This window comes from Benincasa hispida, chromosome 1 (genome assembly GCF_027475165.1).
Source record: "Benincasa hispida cultivar pf3 chromosome 1, pf3_genome.v1.1, whole genome shotgun sequence".
NCBI lineage: Eukaryota > Viridiplantae > Streptophyta > Magnoliopsida > Cucurbitales > Cucurbitaceae > Benincasa > Benincasa hispida.
Genome location: NC_143478.1, coordinates 6,270,088 through 6,286,603, shown reverse-complemented (window position 1 = coordinate 6,286,603; position 16,516 = coordinate 6,270,088). Strand labels below are relative to the sequence as shown.

The following is a 16,516-nucleotide window of genomic DNA, read 5'->3' as shown; positions in this document are numbered from 1 at the left end:
ATAGCATGTTCCCATACATATGTAGGAAAGTTAGCTCTCATAAGCAACGGTCTAACAATTAATTGCAAACGTTTTATGAATGATTCCGCTAACCATTTTGTGCATGGACACGAACTACAGGATGTTCAACACTTATCTTATCAAAAGTTTGGGATGTAAATTCACTAGCATTATCAAGACGAGTGATCTTATTGTATAATAAGGAAATTGTGCTCTTAACTTAATTGTTTTAGCAAGTAATCTTGCAAATGCAAGATTTCGACTTGATAATAAGCACATGTGTGACCATCTGCTGAATGCGTCTATTGATACTATAAAATATCTAAATGATCCACTTTGTGGGGTTAATAGGTTCACATATATCACGATGAATTCATTTTAAAAACGCAGGTGACTCAGTCCCCACTTTGACTGGTGATGGTCTAATGATTATCTTGTCTTGAGAGTAAGCCTCACATGATAATTTATTAGATTGAATAATATTTTGGCTTTTCAATAGACATTCATTTGAATTTTCAATAATTATTCTTATCATTATAGACTCTGGATGACCTAATTTGTCATGTCAAATTGTAAATATGTCTGGATTCATAAACTTTAAGTTCATTGTTGGATATGTTTCAATTACTCGTATATGAGTATAATCTAATTCATACTTCTAGTATATGTTTTTCATACAAAACAGTAGATATGATATAAAGACACTCCATACTGTTCTTTCTACTAGTCTCAATATGATAACCATTGCAACACATATATTTAAAACTAAGTAGATTTCTTTTTTATTGACTATAGAATAGTGCATTATCAATTGTAAATTTTGTTATTATAGTTAAAGTAATATTTGCTTTTCTAAACCCTTCAATTAAATTTGTAAACTTGATATTTTATTGACTTTTGATTCCAACATTGTCAGTTTGGAAAAATATCTTCTACTTGTAAGTATTGTATGTGTAGTTGCACTGTCTGTCAGACATAGATTTTTTTACTCATTTTTTAGTCACTCAACATATGAAAATGATTCATGTTTCTTCATTAAAAGAAAATAATTACAATAAGATTTTTTTTTTTTGGAGTATACAGAGGAAAAAAAACATGGAGATGAATAATAATGTATTTTAAAAAAACATTAAGTCTATAAATTTTCAAAGTGAAATGAAACTCTTGATGTTAGACCAATTTTTGTGATTTTCTCTTTAGTATATTAAAAGAAGTCAGCCACATCCAAATTTGTCATATGGGATGTATCAAATATGTCATTATTCTGATATGTAAAATTTGCTTCCACATCATTCTCTTTTTCCTTTAGGGATGCTTGATAGAGATCAACGAAGTGTTTTTACGTACGACAGATATGTGACCAATGCTCGGTTATGCTGCATCGGAAACATTCATTTTAAGCATATTTTGGACTATTATCTTGTGGAGTTTTTTCTTTGCGATCATCATTTTGTGTGAATTCTTTTGAAATTTAAATGATTAGAACGACCATCACAAAAATAATAATGATTTCTTTCTCACCCAAGGTCACGATCTCGACTGCGACCACGATTATTATTAAAATTCACAACATTCTCTTTAGGAAATGTTGTCGTCCCGGCTGGTCAAGATTCACGATTTTTCAATAATAACTCGTTATTTTGTTCGTGTTGTGAATTGTGTTCTAAATCTCTTTGTAAGCTCGTAGTTTGTAAACTCTGTATAAACATATTGTTATTAATAAAATAAGTGTTATTTTATAAGCATCTACTCAATCCAATAAATTAAGATCCGATGTTATTTTATATAAATTTAAACAAGAATGTAGAGACATACATGTGGGTCTTGTTTAAATAATAATCTAGATGGTCTGTAATAGATGGATAGGGTCGGGTACCTTATCCTGGTGACACTACTGATATAACCCACTTTGTAGGTGTTACAAGTGTTGTAGAGTGCTACAAATGATTCGATCATGATCATCCATGTGGAGACATGCAAGCGGGGTATCATATACAAATAATTTGTATAAGATCATACCACAAAATGATTAATCTCTTTATATAACACCGTTGATAATATAAACTTACATTTCACTAGGATGACCATAGGTGATATACCTGAATCCTGAATGAGTTGTGAACTTCTGCTTATGAAGGCGGTCATTTGATTTTTATGAGTGAAAGTGGCCAGATTGCCAACTTAAAAAGCCTACCATTTTGAGGATTTGTCTAAATGGGGAGCTGGGAACTCAGCTTCACAAGACGAAATTCACTCATTCCCTGATGCAGGGGTAAGTAGATAAATTACTTCATCAAAGGCTAATTCTAAGTCTTTAACATGATGGCTACACCCTCTATTGGTAAGAGATGACTCAGTCCTATGACTTATTGTTTATTAGAGGAATCAATGGTACTTAAGAAGTTAGATGTAACTACACGTGCAAAACGGTAATTTGGCCAGCTATGCTTATGAGCAATTTGTGAAGGGTCATCGCACCGTTGATTAGTAATATCCAATGGACACAAAAATATATATGTAGTGCAAATAGTGCAGCTTTCGGTCTTTAGTGGAGCTTCAAGCTATATATCCATAAGGTTCCATTGGTAACTCGTTGGATTAAAGTTGAGAATCAGTTATTGGGTTAGTTTAAAATGTTCAAATTAACAAGAGGAAATTTGATTATATATGATGTAATTAAATTAATTCAATTATATATGATATAATTGATATGATGTATTTAATTGGATGAGTTAATATAAATATAATTTATATTAAATGTCATAAAATAGAAAAAGAGCTATGGTTCATATGTTGCATATGATGCGATAATAAAACTATAGGTTATAAATATAATATGATAAGTTAATTATTGTATTTATTTATAATTTATTATACACGGTTTTATGGTAACTGTGAGATAAAGAGAAAATTGGTTTTCAAAATCTTACAACGCAACAAGTGAACGACACAAGATAACAAGTTAACAGATAACTCATCGAGTGTCTAAATGATAAGATCGAGTTTACTATACGATAGTACTCGTTTACTAAACGATCAAACGTCGAGTCTATATGATAGACTTCATCTACTACACGATTGTGTGATTACATACTCTTTCGTCTACTCCAGTCCATCTCTCTATCCAAAATCAACCAGAGTCCATAACTTCTGGATTCTCACACCGAGAATACCAAAGTAATATTGTGGTTGTGTTCAATTGATCGAGGATCGAGTTTTACTCGTTGTTGATGTTCAAGGGAGATCGAGTTCGAGTTTGATCGAGGGACATACTTGAAGAAATAGTTCTTCAAAGGTATTGTCACTCTATCATTTGTTTTTCTTTTCTTTTCTTTTCTTTCTTTCTTTTTTGTTTGATAAGAAACATGCTGTAATTTATCTTTAATGCATAATCGTTTATGTATGATTGTAAATGTTTGAGTTCTTTCACAATGGAATTTGAAACGATTCGCTTCCGCTCAAAGATCATCTAGATTTAGAATTCCTTCAGTTCGGGCACGAGAAGACATGAAATTAGTTCAGAATAATATTTAAAATATTTCTCTCGATATTGCTGCCGCATGAGCATATTCAAAACATGAAATGTAAAAAATGTTTTCTCTAACATATCAACATCAATAATTTTCTCTCCGCGTAACAAAAGTTTCGAATTGATTTTAAATAATGCGGAGTTGTAATCAGTTACTGATTTGAAAATTTGTAGCTTCAAGTGCATCAACTCACAACGAGCTTTAGGAAGAATAACTATTTTCTTATGATCATATCGTCCTTTCAAATTTATCCACAAGATACATGGATCTTTTATTGTAAGATACTTCATTTTCAATCCCCCGTGGAGGTGACGACGAAGGAAAATAATAACTTTTACTTTGTCATGACTGTATGTCTTATTTATTTTTTTAATAGTCTCTCCAAGATTCATAGCATCCAGGTGGGTTTCGACATCAAGTACCAATGAAAAATAATTACTGCTATTAATATCAAGAGCGAAAAATTCTAATTCTGCGAGATTCGTCATGACAATTCTATCATAAAATATTGAATTTATATTAGAAATTTAATAGATATTAAATATGTAAAACAACGTTAAATTTATTAATTATAACGAAGAAAGAAAAACAGACATAACTTTAGGATCTACCTTTAGCGACGAAACGATAGAGCTCGTGCTGTATTGTGAATTTCGAGAACACAATGGCACACAACGAGAACACAAATATGAAAAAAAAATAATATAATAATAATATATAATAAAATAAATAAATAACAAAAATTAGATAAAATAACAAAGAATGAATTTCTTCACTTTCTCCAATTTTTTTGGACAATTTGGCAAGTAAGAAATAGATAAGAGGTAAATTATGATGTGGTATAGATATGGGCAATGACACTAATAATGAACATCTATGCTACATCTAATTTAACATCTTAAAGCAGAAAATAATTTTCTTTAATAATTTAGCTTTAAAATGAAGAATGATTATTTTCGCTTCAGACAGAGCGGGAAACTAAGGGCAAAAAAGGAAAAGAAAATTGGAGAAGCGGGAGTATAAAACGCACCGGCCTTCAGTTTCCGTCCACACTTCACAGAATTGATACCAACGATGACTTAACTGAAAGGTTCTGTTCTTCTGTAATCTTCGCTCTCTCTTTAACTTGACCACGCTTTACGAACTTCTCTTGCCAATCTCCAGTTCTCTCCGTTCTCGTGTGCATCAACAATGGCGCTGAAGAACCGACTGGTGTCTGGTTCGGCTAAGAATGAGGATGAAGAAGGTAGTGGTGGTGTCGGAGGCTATAGGTTCATCTTGGCTGGTCTCGTCCTTCTCTGCGTTTTCGCACTCTTGAGTTTTGTCGTCCTCAGTGACCTCCACACTGCTGGTGCGTTTTTTTTTACCAACTTTTTGATTTCCCTGTGTGATTTAAGAAAATGAACAATGTAGTGTATATTATACTCTGGATCATTACTTATTAGAACACTTTAGCCAACTTTCTCTTTATTTTCCTCAGTTTTAGTCGAAAGCTTTAGTTATTGTACTATGTTATAATGTTTTCTCTACGGAATCGGAAGAACTACAGCCAGTTCAGACTCTGAGTTAGGACTGACTTTTTTTTTTTCTTTCCCTCGAGAGCTTCTTATTTTGATTGTTTCTTCGGGAGCCAAATAAATGGCAGAAGTAGTAGGGATTACGAAACAGAAAGTTTAGTATAGGTATAAGTGTATTGCTCCACGTTTTAAGTTTAACATCTTATCCTGCGTTGGAATCCTTAATCGCATTCTAGGAATTTGCTCAGAATCTGTTGAAATTGATATTGAATAGCGCTCATAAAACCGCAAAGATGTATTAGGCATGATTTCTTCGGATTGATTTTCTCGCTTTATTTGATCTCTGCACAAAATGGAGTGGCTGCTCCAGTATATGTGAGAGGCGAAAATGTACGAAGAATGAAGATTAAAGAACAAATAATTGAATTTCCTAGAGGCTAAAGCGATCTAATTATAGTCACCGAACTTCTTTGTGCAAGGAATTTTTGCTAACAGCGCACTACTACTTTGAGTTTCTGGCTTTTCGCCTTAAGCAACCACTAGAACATTATTGATTCGTTTGCTACAGAATTTCTACGTAAAGTTTGGCTGTGCTAACACTACAGAAATCAGAGGGATGGTCATGAGTTTGCCTGCCCAACTCCTTGTACCCGCAAGAGTTGCTCTTCCGAGTTTGATAAAAGGTGATCGACTAAGTAATAGCTTACTTGGAGTTGGAGATGATGCATATGTGGAGAGCACCATGAATATACGATCCTCAATTCTTCTTGCCAATCAAGTAGTGTCAAACCAGAGCGCACAAGTTGGGTGATCCAACCTGTGCTTCACGCCAAACCATGGAGAGACCGAGGAGTGAGACGACGGAGGGCGTAAATAGTTTACTTGATTGGAAGATGAAAATTAGCACATCTAGCCTGACGTTTTCCGTGATGCATGGGTCTTGAAGCCCAAACGAGAAGCCTGCCCCCCTTTTATCACAATATCCATACAATATGCGTATTCTTGTGTGCTATTCTTATTGCTATTCACGTGTAAGTGTTGCCTCTGTTCTTTGTTTTATCCTTGAACAAGATCATAGCCTATTTTTGAAAATTGCACGGCGTATAAGTTAGAAAGGATACTAGGTAATTCTGATCGATTACTGCTTTGTACAACTGCTTTTCAAGAAGTATTCCATGCGTCCAAATGACGACTTCGGTAAAACTATGCGAAAGTTATTTGTGATATTCCTTTTTATTAAGAACAAATTAACAGACACATGCATGTCTATACTAATTGTGATGACGTGATTTCGTTTGTTCATTTATTATTTGTTTAATTTGTTGTTACAATCTATGCAGGTGAAGGGGTTATTTCAAGTAGTCCAAGCAAAGAGGCAAGTTACTAAAACGTTCTCTATTCTGAATTGGTTTGTATTTAGTGTGGATTGGAAAAAATATTTGCCAAAACTTGTCGAGACTCCTGGTATCGTGCAACTTGGTGTGGGTTTTCTTACCGGATTTCATCATATCTGTAACTATTAATCCTTGGGCCCTGAGAATTGTGGAATTTAGTAGCTGTTTTTGTGTGAAATATTGGTTACAATTCCACTGCAGGTCATTGATGATATTGCAGCCAGCACAAACAACACAACTGTTAATATTAGTTCTTCGGGGAATAGTAATCTTGCCTTATCTTTGAGTTTGGCTGGGGTAGAAGCCTCAGTTGATGCAATTTCCATGGTACGCTTGACAACCTCAAACTCTTTTTCTGGCGTTACCCATTTTATTGTTACTGAGTCATGATTCTGCTTGTAGCCAAGCCAAACGACTGTAGTTCCGAGAAGTGGAACCTTCCCGGTAGAAGAGGACAATTCTTTGGGTGGTAATACTAGCACATCTTATGTTTATGATGAATTGGTAGCTCTTGTTGTTCTCTTTCTTTTATTGACGCTGTTGTCTTTTACATGTTCTCTTGTGGAATTCATCAATTTGCTTGCGCTCTCTAAAGCAGCCAGAAGGGTAATAATGATCGATTATACTTTTCATTACATAGCTTCCGATGTTGTACATAAAATTGGCCTTATAAGTCCCTTGCTTAGATAGAGGTGGAAGGGAAGGATATTTGACTTTGCACATTCTCAACCTTATTGTTCCCTTGCCCCTGTTCCTATTTTGTAGATAGCAAGAGAAGAGCGACAGGAAAATCAATTGCTGGAGATGGAGTTGGATCTGCAGGGTGAAGATACCGCTGTAAAACTTGAGAATACAAATATGCAAGCCTCTGATTTAGTTGACTCCTCAATTCTTGGAAAATACAGTACATGGAAGAAAGAAAATGACAACAAGAACCAAGATTCAATTATACGTCTAATGCGAGACCAGATTATAATGGCAAGAATATATCTGAGTATTTCGAAAAAGAAAAAGAAACTTGATTTGATTGAAGAGCTCCAAATATGTCTTAAAAGGAGTCGTCGTGTCCTAGGAGAGGCAAATATTGATGCTGAGTTGCATTATAGGTAATAGAACTTGGTCTTTCAGTTTCCATCGTGATATAATGCATAATGTAATGAGAAACTTGAATAACTTTGGATTGCATTTTATTATCTGCATTATTCATGCTTGTAATTTCTTTATCATAATGATTGTAAGGACCCTTCTTATGTTACGCCATACATTGTTTTATAGTGCGCCCCAAAAAATAAAAGCTATGGCTGGTGTTCTTTCAAAGGCGAGAGATCAACTGTTTGATTGCAAGTTGGTGATCAGGAAGCTGAGAGCAATGCTTTTAACTGAAGAAGAAAAAATTAGAAGGTTGAAAAGGCAAAATACATTTCTCACTCAATTGGGAGTTAAAGGTATTCCAGGTGGCATTCGCTGCCTGTCCTTGCGCCTTACCATCGATTACTACCTTCTTCCTCCAGAGAAAAGAAATTTCCCTAGAAGTGTAAATTTGCAGAATCCAAAATTTCACCATTATGCCCTCTTCACAGACAATGTTATGGCTGCCGCAGTAGTTGTGAACTCAACCATAATGAACGCTAAGGTGAATTCATCTCATCAATTTAGAGCTCTATTCATCAAAATTGACTTTCTCTTGAACACGTATCACTTGTATGGCAGATTATGGTAAAGTTTATTTGTCTATTTATGTTGTATTTTAGCTTGGCATATTTCCTTGTTTGCACGACAGGATTCTTCAAAACATGTATTCCACCTCGTAACTGATAATCTCAATATTGGAGCATTGAAAATGTGGTTTCTCTTAAATCCTCCTGAAGAAGCTACGATCCACGTTGAAAATTTAGATGAACTCAAGTGGTTGAACTCGTCCTATTGCCCAGTACTCCGCCAGCTTAATTCTGCAGCAATGAGAGAATATTATTTCAAGACAGGACATTCAACCACTCCTTCATCTAGTGCTTCTAGTTTGAAGTACAGGAACCCAAAATACCTCTCAATGCTAAATCATCTGAGGTTCTATATACCGCAAATTTATCCCAAGCTAGACAAAATTCTATTTCTGGATGATGACGTTGTTGTCCAGAAAGATTTGACTGGATTGTGGCTTGTAGACCTTGAAGGAAAAGTCAACGGTGCAGTGGAAACTTGTGTTGAGAATTTTCATCGTTTTGACAAATACCTTAACTTCTCAAACCCTTATATCGCCAGGGAATTCGATCCAAATGCATGCGGTTGGGCATATGGAATGAATATATTTGATCTCAAGGAGTGGAAAAAGAGAAATCTCACTGGCGTATATCATACATGGCAGAACTTGGTGAGTCTTGCATCCACATTCCTTTTTTTTTTTTAAAAAAAAAATTCTTGAATGGATTAACTGTGTTTTCGGAGGACAAATTTTACTATGAAAAATAGTTACGTGCATCTCTCACAACATCTATTTTTATGCATCTTATCAAATTGTCCAATCATAATTTGTCACATGACATTTACTTTACTTCTTTGTATGTGTGATGAGAGTGGAATGCATAAAGATAAGTGCATCTTTGAATGTTGCTTCTATATTTTATACACGTCAATTTGGTAGACTTTGCAATGTTGGTTTCAGAACGAAGATAGGCTGCTTTGGAAGCTCGGAACATTACCTCCAGGTTTGATGACATTTTATGGGCTGACATATTCCCTCAATAAGTCTTGGCATGTGCTTGGATTGGGTTACAATCCAAGTATCAACCCATCGGAGATAGAAAATGCAGCTGTTATTCACTATAATGGCAACATGAAACCTTGGTTGGAGATGGCCATGACAAAGTATCGCCCCTACTGGACAAAATATATTGACTACGACCATCCTTATCTTCGCCAGTGCAACTTCCTTAAATGAAACTGACCGTGGATAATCGCAACTACAGGTCTCTCTAACTCACACTCTCTCCCCCCCACCGCACGTTGAATTTGCTTTACTTGGTTTACTGCATGACATAGGGCTGGGGATATCTCACATCACAGTTAAATACCTTTGTATTTCATTCAATTGTTTCTCACGGGCCTTCATGCATTATAAGGAGATAGAAACTATATCATGTTAGAATGTAAGAAAATTCTTATCCCGACGCAGTTTAGAGTAGAAAATTGATTGGGTAGATTGGGAAGTAAATGCCACATCTACTATATTCTTCCCCTCAACACTGTATCCCAAGATTCCCAACTCTAAATTCGATGAAGAAGAAACCCTGTATGTTTGTAGGCAAAAGAAATACGTTCTTTTTTGTCCATCGCTTTCTCAAATTTCAAGCACTCTTTATTTTAGGTTACTCTCTTTTCTAATTTTGCATTTTTTTACTCTTAAATTAACAGCAGAGTAGAAAATTACTTTAAGATTTTAAGACTCGTGTGACCTAGAAAGGCTGGGATTTGGTATTTGGTAATCGGATTCTGCTTTCACAAAAGGTCAAAATTTAAGATTGAGACCAGCAAAGTGAAAAGTTTTAGGCATCTTTTAATATTCATTGATGTTTATTTTCCCTCCCCTTCATTTTTCTAAGGAAAGATTTGAATCTATAGCCAAATCTAAAAAACCAAAACCAAAATTTTATATTAAAAAGTTCATATTCAGCATGAAACCAAGTCCCAAACTTAATTTAGTTATTTATAGCATCAGGGAAGTTTCCAAAGTTTCTCTATTATTAAATTCATATATTCATACTTTGAATTCTATGCTCTCTATTTCATTGTCATTCTCTCTCCCATTTTATTGAAGATTGTTCCATTTTCTCCAAGTGGCATTTTTTTTTCCTGTCCACCCTGTTTTTAATTATTATTTCGGACTATCATCAGTTTCTATCTTTCTCCTTCAATTTGCCTTTCTCCTTTTCGGTTTTCTTAATTCTTCAATCCAATTAGCAAATCTGAACGAAACCATGATTGGTTAGATTTTTTAGTTTATTCCAGTGTCGTTTGTACAGTAGCTGAAAGGAAAAGCTTGTTAATTCCATTAAATCTGCGGAGCCAGTAATCGTGAAAGCTTCTTAAAACCTGATGGAAATAATAACCTCAGAAGCCAGTAATCACTTTTAGAGAGGCTTTCTTCTCCCCAGAATTTGATAAATACTCATGAAAAATATTAAAGTTGGTGACTGCAAATCAAACACGGGTGTGTCCATAAATATTAATTCTCTAAAAAGAAAAAGAAAAGGTTGAATACTCTAATACATTAAGGTATTTGGAGTCTGTTCTCAAGTTTTTTTGTCTCTTTTTCTCAGTAAACAACCTACCTCTCTTCAGCCTTACTCAACTGCACCACAACTAATAACCCATATAGGGAGACACCAAAGGTTTGTTTGAGAAAAATGCCTCCAAGTTTTCCACCACCAACTTAGACATTCCCACAAATGATTCATGTGTTGTGATAGCAGCATGTCGTGACAACACAATATTATCAAGTGTAAAGAGCTGTTTCGGAATTTCGGGTTCGTTCTCAAACACATCCAGTCCAGCACCCCCAATCTCCCCATCAACCAGACATTGAATCATCTCCTTCTCGTTGATGACTGCCCCGCGACCAATGTTGATTATCACCCCATTTTTTCCTAATGCTAGCATGGCTTCCCTGTTAATCATATGGTGGGTTTGTTCAGTTAACCCACAACAAATGATGAGAACTTCACAGTTGGCTGCAAGTTCATGTACATTGGAATAGTAGGAGTATGGCACTAATGGCTTTTTGGTTCTTGAGTTATATGAGATTTTGCATCCAAAACCCTCTAGCCTTTTGGCAACTTCAGAGCCTATTTTTCCCAATCCAACGATCCCAATTTGCTTGCCACTCAACTGTCAAAATTCTTAATTCAGATTCATCAATAAAAAGAAGTATCCAAATTGAACTGCACTTTTTCCTTCAGATATTAACTAATTAACCCTGGATATTTAAATTCTAAGTCAAATTCTAAATATAAAACTAGAATTTTAGAAGTTATTTAGTTTTCAAATTAGCTTAGTTGCATATATAGCAAAATCATCTAAGTTAATAGCAAAAGTAAATAAACCTAAAATTATCGGTAAATGTATCAAAATTTAAATGCAACTCAGGAAAAAAGTTCAAAAATCCTGTTTGCCTATAGAAAATGCTTATTAGAAAAATCGATTTCTAACTTAGCAGTTTATCAATGACAGACTTTTATCTCTCTATCACTGATAGATCATTAAGTTTATCAATAATAGACTTCTATCATTGATAAATTATTAAGTTAGAAGTTTATTAGTGATTTGTTTTTATTATTGATACTATGTTTGTATTGAATTCTATCAGTATATCATTATTGATAATTTAGTTCAATATCAATGTGTATAATTGATAGACTTGTATTATGATAGAATTATATATGTATTTAAGTTTATTAGTAACTATGACTAACAAACTAATATCATTTGTAGAATTCTATTGGCAAAGTTCGTGCCTAACAACAGTATTGGAGAAACTCACTCATGATAGGTTTTATTTAGTATTAAAAATTATCATTCATAGACTTTTAAAACTAGTAATCTATATATATATATATATATATTAAAAAAACTAGTCTATTAGTAATAGACTTCTATTAAATAAAATTAAAATGGAAATGAAAAATTATCATTTGCTAATATGTAAAATCATATATAATTTACTATATTTGCAGAATCTTAAAACAGAATCGATACTCATTTAAAATTTTCTTGCGAATTTTGACTTGAATTTAAAAAAATTACTTTTAAAATGGGGACCATAAAAAAGAGAAAATTGCAATTAGATAAAGCAAAAAGGATCGCACCTTTAATCCGAGAGGAAAATCCGGTTTAGTAGGCCAAAGGTGTTGCCTCACGAACCGGTCTCCCGCCAATATCTTTCTTAGGACATCGATGAGTAATCCAACCGTCATATCGGCCACATCTTCAGAGAACAAATTTCCTGCATAGGCAATGGCTATCCCACGGCCATGTAACTCGGCCAAGTTCAAGTGATCGACACCGGCGCTGGTAGTAACGATGAGCTTCAGCGAGGGGAGACGGTCGAGAATGGCGGAGTTGAGTGTGTGAATGATAGGAATGATCATGGCTTTTATGGATTGTGCATAAGAAGTGAGGAATTGGTCTAGGGGGAGTTTGGAATTCCATGGCTTTAGAAAATGGAATTTGTTTGGGAATTCGGATTCCAGAGTTGATAATATCCAGGGAGGACTTAGAACCAAAACTTGAGGAAGCTTCTGGCCATGCCTTTCCTCGTCCATTTTGCTTTCACCAATACATTTTTTCTTTTGGATAAGACAAAATGGGGATTGGGAATCCACGTCTATCCTCTAGGAATCCCTCAAAATGCACCCGAATTGAATGGAGTAGGTCAATTTACAAGGTTTTTTTTTTTTTTTTTTTTTTTTTAAATAAGTATTTTTTCCCTTCTCCCTTCCTTCCGAAAATTTAGCGTATAAATATTCATTATAATTCTATTTTTTTTTATTTGTTCCCTCCTTTTTTATGGACGTTTTTAAAAGTCAATTCAAAATTTTAAAACTAAAAAAACGTATACATGATTATTTTTTATTTTTGGTTTTTGAAAATCAAGACAATTTTCTCTTAATTTCTTATAATGATTTGTATCTTTATTAAGTATACTAGTTGAATTCTTAGTCAAATGTAAAAAACAAAAACAAGTTTTTAAAAGTTATTTTTTTTAGTTTTCAAAATTTTACTTGGTTTAAACTATTGGTAACCATTTGGTTTTTTGTTTTTGTAAATTAAGAATCTCTTAATTTGTGGGTTTGAAATATGAAGAAGACCTAATAAGTAGAAATCAATATTAAATAGAGAGGAAATAACATTGCAAGGGTTTGAACACATGACTTTCCTAGACCACTTGTTTTGATACTATCTTAAATCATTGATTAACTTAAAAGTTCAAGGTGCTAGGTGAAAGTAGATTTAATTATATATCATTTAAAAGTTTATGAATATCCATTCCATCTTTAAACTTCTTGGTTTATTATCTACTTTTTACGAATATTCTAAAAAACCAAACCAAGTTTTGAAAATTACAAAAAAAAGGTTGTTTTCAAATATAGAAAAATGAATAAATATTTTTTCAAATATAACAAAATGTTACTGATATTGATAGATATTGAGAGACATTATGGGAAACCCAATCCAATCTTGAACTTATTCTAGAAACTACATGAGGATTTTCTTTTTCACTAAAATGATATAGGAAAATTGCCATCATGTAAATTGATGGTAAAAATTGCTTTTGTGACTGATGTTAACATTTTTTGAATCAAAATGAATGGTCAACAAGATCTTAAAACTTCTATACAGTTGAAATTGAATGGTGTGTGATGTCATATATATTTTTTTTTTCAATTTTATAAACGACGCGTCACTCTCTAACACTCTTTCTTGGCTATTTTACTACATCTCGAGTGAGAACCAAACTAGTTGATTTTTAAGAACAAATTTCTATCAATTATTTTACGAGTGAAAATCCAAATTACTTGATTGTTTAAACAAGATTCAAGATAAAAAAGTGCAATAGTTTTTTTTTTAACCAATTAGAATCAAACACTACAAATTCCAATATAAAGTAAAACGAATATAAAAGTGGGAGTAGATTCGACTTCTTTTTTCTTTTTTAAAATAATATTTCTCTAAAAAGAAGAAATAGGTTGAATACTCTAATACCATTAAGGTGCCTCTGTTGTGAAGTTTTTTTTGTCTCTTTTTCTCAATAAACAACCTCTCTTCAGCCTTACTCAACTGCACCACAACTAATAATCCATATAGGGAGACATCAAAGGTTTGTTTGAGAAGAATGCCTCCAAGTTTTCCACCACCAACTTAGACATTCCCACAAATGATTCATGTGTTGTGATAGCAGCATGCGGTGACAACACAACATTATCAAGTGTAAAGAGCTGTTTTGGAATATCGGGTTCGATCTCAAACACATCCAGTCCAGCACCCCCAATCTCCCCATCAACCAGACATCGAATCATCTCCTTCTCGTCGATGACTGCACCGCGACCAATGTTGATTATCACTCCATTTTTTCCTAATGCTAGCATGGCTTCCCTGTTAATCATATGGTGGGTTTCTTCAGTTAACCCACAACAAATGATGAGAACTTCACAGTTGGCTGCAAGTTCATGTACATTGGAATAGTAGGAGTATGGCACTAATGGCTTTTTGGTCTTGAGTTATATGAGATTCTGCACCCAAAACCCTCCAGCCTTTTGGCAACTTCAGAGCCTATCTTCCCCAATCCAACTATCCCAATTTGCTTGCCGCTCAACTGTCAAAATTCTTAACCTTCAATTCCATTGAAAAAAAAAAAAAAAAAAAAATTGAACCAACACCTTTTCCACTAGATACTAACTAATTAGCCATAGGTTAACTCCATTTAATAACCATTCTTCCAGGGAGGATTTTCAAAAATAGAAAAATAAGGTAAACGATTTACACAAAATAACAAAATTTTAATTTTCTTTGATAGAGATCGATAGAAATAGTGTTTATCAGTGATGGAAAGACTATCACTGATAGACACGAATAGATTTATATCAATCTTTATCAGTATTCTTTTTGCTATTTCTATAAATAATTTGATATTTTTTCTATCCGTAAAAATTTCCTTTTTCTTTTTGGTTTTCAATTTTTGAAAGTAGAGTTTGTTTCTTTTTTAACCATTTTTATAATAGTTTTCATTTTTTCTAGAGAAAAAATTGAATTCCTAGTCAAGTTCCAAAATCAAAAGCAAGTATTTAAAAACCATTTTCTTAGTTTTCAAATTGGGTTAGTTACCTATGTAGCAAAATCAAGTAAATCAATAAAAAAAAATAAAACCTAAAATTATTTGTAAATATAGCAAAATCTAAATGTAACTTTAAAAAGTCTATTAGCCCATCTAAAAACAATCATAAGAATGATTGAAGTTTATTAATGATAGACTTATTATAAACGGCTAAGTTAGAAGTCTATTAATAATAGGTTTATAGTGCTATATTCTGGATAAGATTAGTAATGATGTAGTTCAATTCTAAATCCAAAAGAAGGAGATAAGCAAGAGAAAATAGAACCGAAAAATCTAAACTCAAAAGAAGTGAGAGTAATGATAGAGATCTTAATCTACATGCACATTGATCCATTTTTATAATTTCAAACTCAAGTTTTTTTCTCCTGTTTGAATCGGGGTTTGAAACCAAACTTCTCCTCAGGAAAAAGTAGAGTATATATTTTATTTTGGTGATCTATAGAACTACTCTCACAAATTGCAATTAGATGAAAGAGAGAGAGAATTGCACCTTTAATCCGAGAGGAAAATCCGGTTTAGTAGGCCGAAGGCGTTGCCTCACGAACCGGTCTCCCGCCGATATCTTTCTTAGGACATCGATTAGTAATCCAACTGCCATATCGGCGACATCTTCAGAGTACAAGTTTCCTGCATAGGCAATGGCTATCCCACGGCCACGTAACTCGGCCAAGTTCAAGTGGTCGACACCGGCGCTGGTCGTAACGACGAGCTTCAGCGACGGGAGGCAGTCGAGAGTGGGGGAGTTGAGTGTGTGAATGACAGGCATGAGCAAGGCTTGTGTGGATCGAGCACGAGAAGTGAGGAACTGGTGTAGGGGGAGTTTGGAATTCCATGGCTTTATGAAATGGAATTTGTTTGGGAATTGGGATTCTAGAGTTGAGAATACCCAGGGAGGGCCTAGAACCAACACTTCAGGACGCTCCTTCCCTTGCCTTTCCATTGCCATTTTGCTTACTACTAATCAAAATATTGTACCAGCTCTCTCGCCCATAATGGAGATAATTACATTTCTTTTCTTTGAATACGATAATATTGCCATTTGGCAACCACGTTTATCCTCTGCAACTCCCTCAAAATACGCCCAATTTAAACACAACACATTATTTTAACTTTTGAAATTAGGTGCCAACATCAACGTAGCTCAGTTTCAATGAGATTATAAATAGTAAACGTAGTTGGGTTACATAATTT

The 16,516-nt window shown here is 33.9% G+C and overlaps 2 protein-coding genes and 1 pseudogene across 4 annotated transcripts; 1 reads left to right on the top strand and 2 right to left on the bottom strand.

The window, feature by feature from the left end:
- The first annotated feature begins 4,368 nt into the window (after positions 1-4,368).
- On the top strand, positions 4,369-9,801 carry LOC120069757 (polygalacturonate 4-alpha-galacturonosyltransferase-like). Of its 3 annotated transcripts, none has more exons than XM_039021561.2 (9): positions 4,369-4,620; positions 4,695-4,881; positions 6,388-6,422; positions 6,643-6,768; positions 6,844-7,047; positions 7,207-7,547; positions 7,717-8,074; positions 8,222-8,809; positions 9,101-9,801. In XM_039021561.2, the coding sequence occupies exons 2-9, from the start codon at positions 4,722-4,724 to the stop codon at positions 9,374-9,376; spliced, it is 2,088 nt and encodes a 695-aa protein (XP_038877489.1). In that variant the 5' UTR covers positions 4,369-4,620; positions 4,695-4,721; the 3' UTR covers positions 9,377-9,801. The 3 variants fall into 3 exon arrangements, with proteins under 3 accessions (XP_038877489.1, XP_090165747.1, XP_090165750.1); XM_090309621.1 differs by lacking the exon at positions 4,369-4,620 and adding an exon at positions 5,653-6,078 and having other exon boundaries at positions 4,744-4,881; XM_090309624.1 differs by lacking the exon at positions 4,369-4,620 and adding an exon at positions 5,616-6,078 and having other exon boundaries at positions 4,756-4,881.
- A 758-nt stretch (positions 9,802-10,559) lies between these two features.
- Positions 10,560-12,844, bottom strand: LOC120069773 (glyoxylate/hydroxypyruvate reductase HPR3-like). The gene is made up of 2 exons (XM_039021588.2): positions 12,300-12,844; positions 10,560-11,322 (listed from the first exon to the last, which is right to left on the bottom strand). The coding sequence occupies exons 1-2, from the start codon at positions 12,753-12,755 to the stop codon at positions 10,798-10,800; spliced, it is 981 nt and encodes a 326-aa protein (XP_038877516.1). The 5' UTR covers positions 12,756-12,844; the 3' UTR covers positions 10,560-10,797.
- Positions 12,845-14,227: 1,383 nt separating this feature from the next.
- LOC120075684 (phenylpyruvate reductase-like) lies at positions 14,228-16,281 on the bottom strand (annotated as a pseudogene).
- Positions 16,282-16,516: the final 235 nt, after the last annotated feature.

Bases quoted from the DNA above. Each gene is read 5' to 3' on its own strand.
- LOC120069757 (XM_039021561.2), top strand. From the start codon at position 4,722: ATGGCGCTGAAGAACCGACTGGTGTCTGGTTCGGCTAAGAATGAGGAT. The intron at 6,423-6,642 runs GCAAGTTACTAA...ATTCCACTGCAG, and splicing joins CAAGTAGTCCAAGCAAAGAG to GTCATTGATGATATTGCAGC. The intron at 7,548-7,716 runs GTAATAGAACTT...ATTGTTTTATAG, and splicing joins GATGCTGAGTTGCATTATAG to TGCGCCCCAAAAAATAAAAG.
- LOC120069773 (XM_039021588.2), bottom strand. From the start codon at position 12,755: ATGGACGAGGAAAGGCATGGCCAGAAGCTTCCTCAAGTTTTGGTTCTA. The intron at 11,323-12,299 runs GTGCGATCCTTT...GAATTTTGACAG, and splicing joins ATTTTCCTCTCGGATTAAAG to TTGAGTGGCAAGCAAATTGG.